At 44.5% G+C, this 2,500-nt stretch overlaps 1 protein-coding gene across 1 annotated transcript in view; it reads left to right on the forward strand.

Annotated features, from left to right (window-relative positions):
* LOC110491140 (uncharacterized) overlaps window positions 1-2,500 on the forward strand; it is a 104,387-nt gene that overhangs the window by 73,218 nt on the left and 28,669 nt on the right. Inside the window, exons 2-4 of the mRNA XM_036947510.2 lie at window positions 678-859; window positions 1,870-1,927; window positions 2,325-2,412. Of these exons, the coding sequence (XP_036803405.1) occupies window positions 744-859; window positions 1,870-1,927; window positions 2,325-2,412 (262 nt within the window). The 5' untranslated portion in view covers window positions 678-743. The remainder of the gene's footprint in view (window positions 1-677; window positions 860-1,869; window positions 1,928-2,324; window positions 2,413-2,500) is intronic.

Below are 2,500 nucleotides of genomic sequence, written 5' to 3' on the forward strand. Positions count from 1 at the left end.
ATCAAACATATTGTGCCAGCAAATGAAATGAAGGACTCTGATGGCCAGAAAGATTTGTCTCATGGTATCAATTGGATATACTATTTGGGGATTCATCATGTGTATTTTTGTTCAACCTATATGAGAATATCACTCACTACACGAGAATACAATGACTAGTTTGAGAAAACAGGTAATAACATGGATAAAATCCTACACGTATCTGTGGGATGGTAGCTGGCTTAATGTATATGCTTTGGATTATGGAGAGAGGGAGTGTAGTGTAGGTGAAAATATGTAATCTTCTGTCCAAAAATGATGCTCTATGTAGAGCACATTGCAGCATGTTTCTCCGTTTTCTATTTGTGAACATGCACTTGTGGTAGTGAGCCTGAAATAGAAACCGGAATCACAGACAGACGCTCAAGCACACATACCCCTTTGCTCACCTAGCTCTCTGCGACTCTGTTTCCGTTCACCACTGTTGATACAGTATCTGTCTCACCCTCTCAAACTCTCTTACTTTCTCACAGATTTCCGGGGTTGTAATCGTATCACACTTTTAAAAACCTCCTCATATCAAAAACACATCCTTTATTTAACCAGTAATACATGAGGCCTGTCAAAAGTAAAAATTGCGAAAACAAAGAAGATCCTAAACATAGTTTTTCTTTCTTTTCCCAACCCCTCCTCTGCAGGTTTTCCTGAGCACCCTCTGTCTGTGAGTGTGTGTCTGAGTGTGTGTGTGTCTTAGTGTGTGTGTTATGGCCTCTGGGACGGACGACCCATACCGTAAGATGCTAATGCTAGGGGCCATCGCCGCGGCGTCAGCCTTCGTGGTCACAATCTTCATCGTGGTGGTCTGCGTGGGCTGCCAGAGGTGAGAGGTCACTGCCAACACATTTGACACATCTCACAGATTTCTCTCTCTCTCTCCCTATCGCTTTTTCTCTCTCTCTTATCCCTCTCTCTACCTCTTCCTAATCTCCTCTTTTATTTATCTCTCCCATTTCACACTGTCTTCCATCTCACAATGTCTGTCCCTCCTCCCTCCCTTTCCTCCTCCCCCCCATCCCCCCCTCCGTGCGTCCTGAGAAGAGAATGTGTGATGAATGTTAATGGTTTGTATTGTCAGATCAGATTAAATGCTCTTCCTAGGACAGTGGAGAGGGCAGGGCACATCCACAGTCTAGGGAACAGGGCTCCCTCTCGCTAGACAAAAGCAATGGAACACAGTACGGTGTGGTTCTTACAGAACCTTCAGGGACTAAAGAGACTCAACCCTCAGTGGCTTTGTTGCCAGGGGATATGCACTGTGACCAGACATATAGATGTACTGTAGCTCAATGTTAAGCCCAATGTTAAGGAATCTGTAAATGAAACCAATAAAATAAATATGTTGATGTTGCCACAAACTGTCTGGATAAAAGTCTCCTCTTTACTCTTTCTAGTTTGGTAACGATTTATTTTTCTTGTGCCGAACTCCTGCCTCCAATGTGTTGTTATAGTGTGACAGTCCTGTGGGATGTGGAGGTGTAGACACCTGCCCACTGTTCCCCAAGGGTAGACAGAGCTGAGAGGTGTCTAGAGAGGGGTGATGTGTCGTGGGCTGAAGAGAGAGACCCCTGAGTCCCCGGGGCATCTCAATGGTACTAAGTGGACTCTGCAAGTGTGTACTGTAGGTGCACATGTGCATCTCCTCTCCTTCATCTTCGCTGAACTGAAATCAACAGTCCCCCATGGTTACAGAACGTTCCCAGAGCACCAATAGTAACGTGTGGAAATGTGTTCAACCATGAAGGAATGTTTACTTCTCAGCTCTGAGTGAAACTCAGCAGAGACAGGGTTAATAATAACATAGTAGTAATCACTGTTACTTTGTGTCCCAAGGAAAAACAAGACCAAACATCCTGTGTCCAATGGAGAGAAGGGCACCTCAGTAGAAATGGTGAGTTATCTTCACTTCCCACACAGCCTCCTTCTCTTTTCCTCACCCCTTCTAAGTCCTCATTTCATGTGTATGTTTTCTGTTGTGTGTTTCAGACCTACCACAATCCCTTCACCGTTATTTGTTATCGACCCTCTCAATAAATTGCATTCCTACTTCCTGTCACATGACTTTGAGTGCTCACTCCACCACCCAGCATAAAAGTTTAAATACTTTTCACCCTTATTTTTAGCAGAAGGTGGGAACCAAACAACAGTTATTTCAAACACATCTAGAACCACCCTGTAGATGTACAGTACATCCAACTGACCAGTCTCTATGTACCTATCTCTGTTTCTATCTTCCCCCTCTCTCTCTCCCTCTCTCTCTCGCTGTCTCTCTCTCTCTCTCTCTGCAGGGTGCTCTCCGTCAGCCCAAGAACAGTTCCATGAGTAAATCTGACACCAGGCTGCATGAGATCAACCGCCTGCCCTGCAACGGCAACAGTAAGTAACAATACTAACAATCAACTGACAATAATTTGAAAACTGGCGGTACATAGCAGAGATGGAAACTATGTAACAATGACCCGAT

This window comes from Oncorhynchus mykiss, chromosome 16 (assembly GCF_057628025.1).
Source record: "Oncorhynchus mykiss isolate SJ-2025 chromosome 16, ASM5762802v1, whole genome shotgun sequence".
Lineage (NCBI taxonomy): Eukaryota > Metazoa > Chordata > Actinopteri > Salmoniformes > Salmonidae > Oncorhynchus > Oncorhynchus mykiss.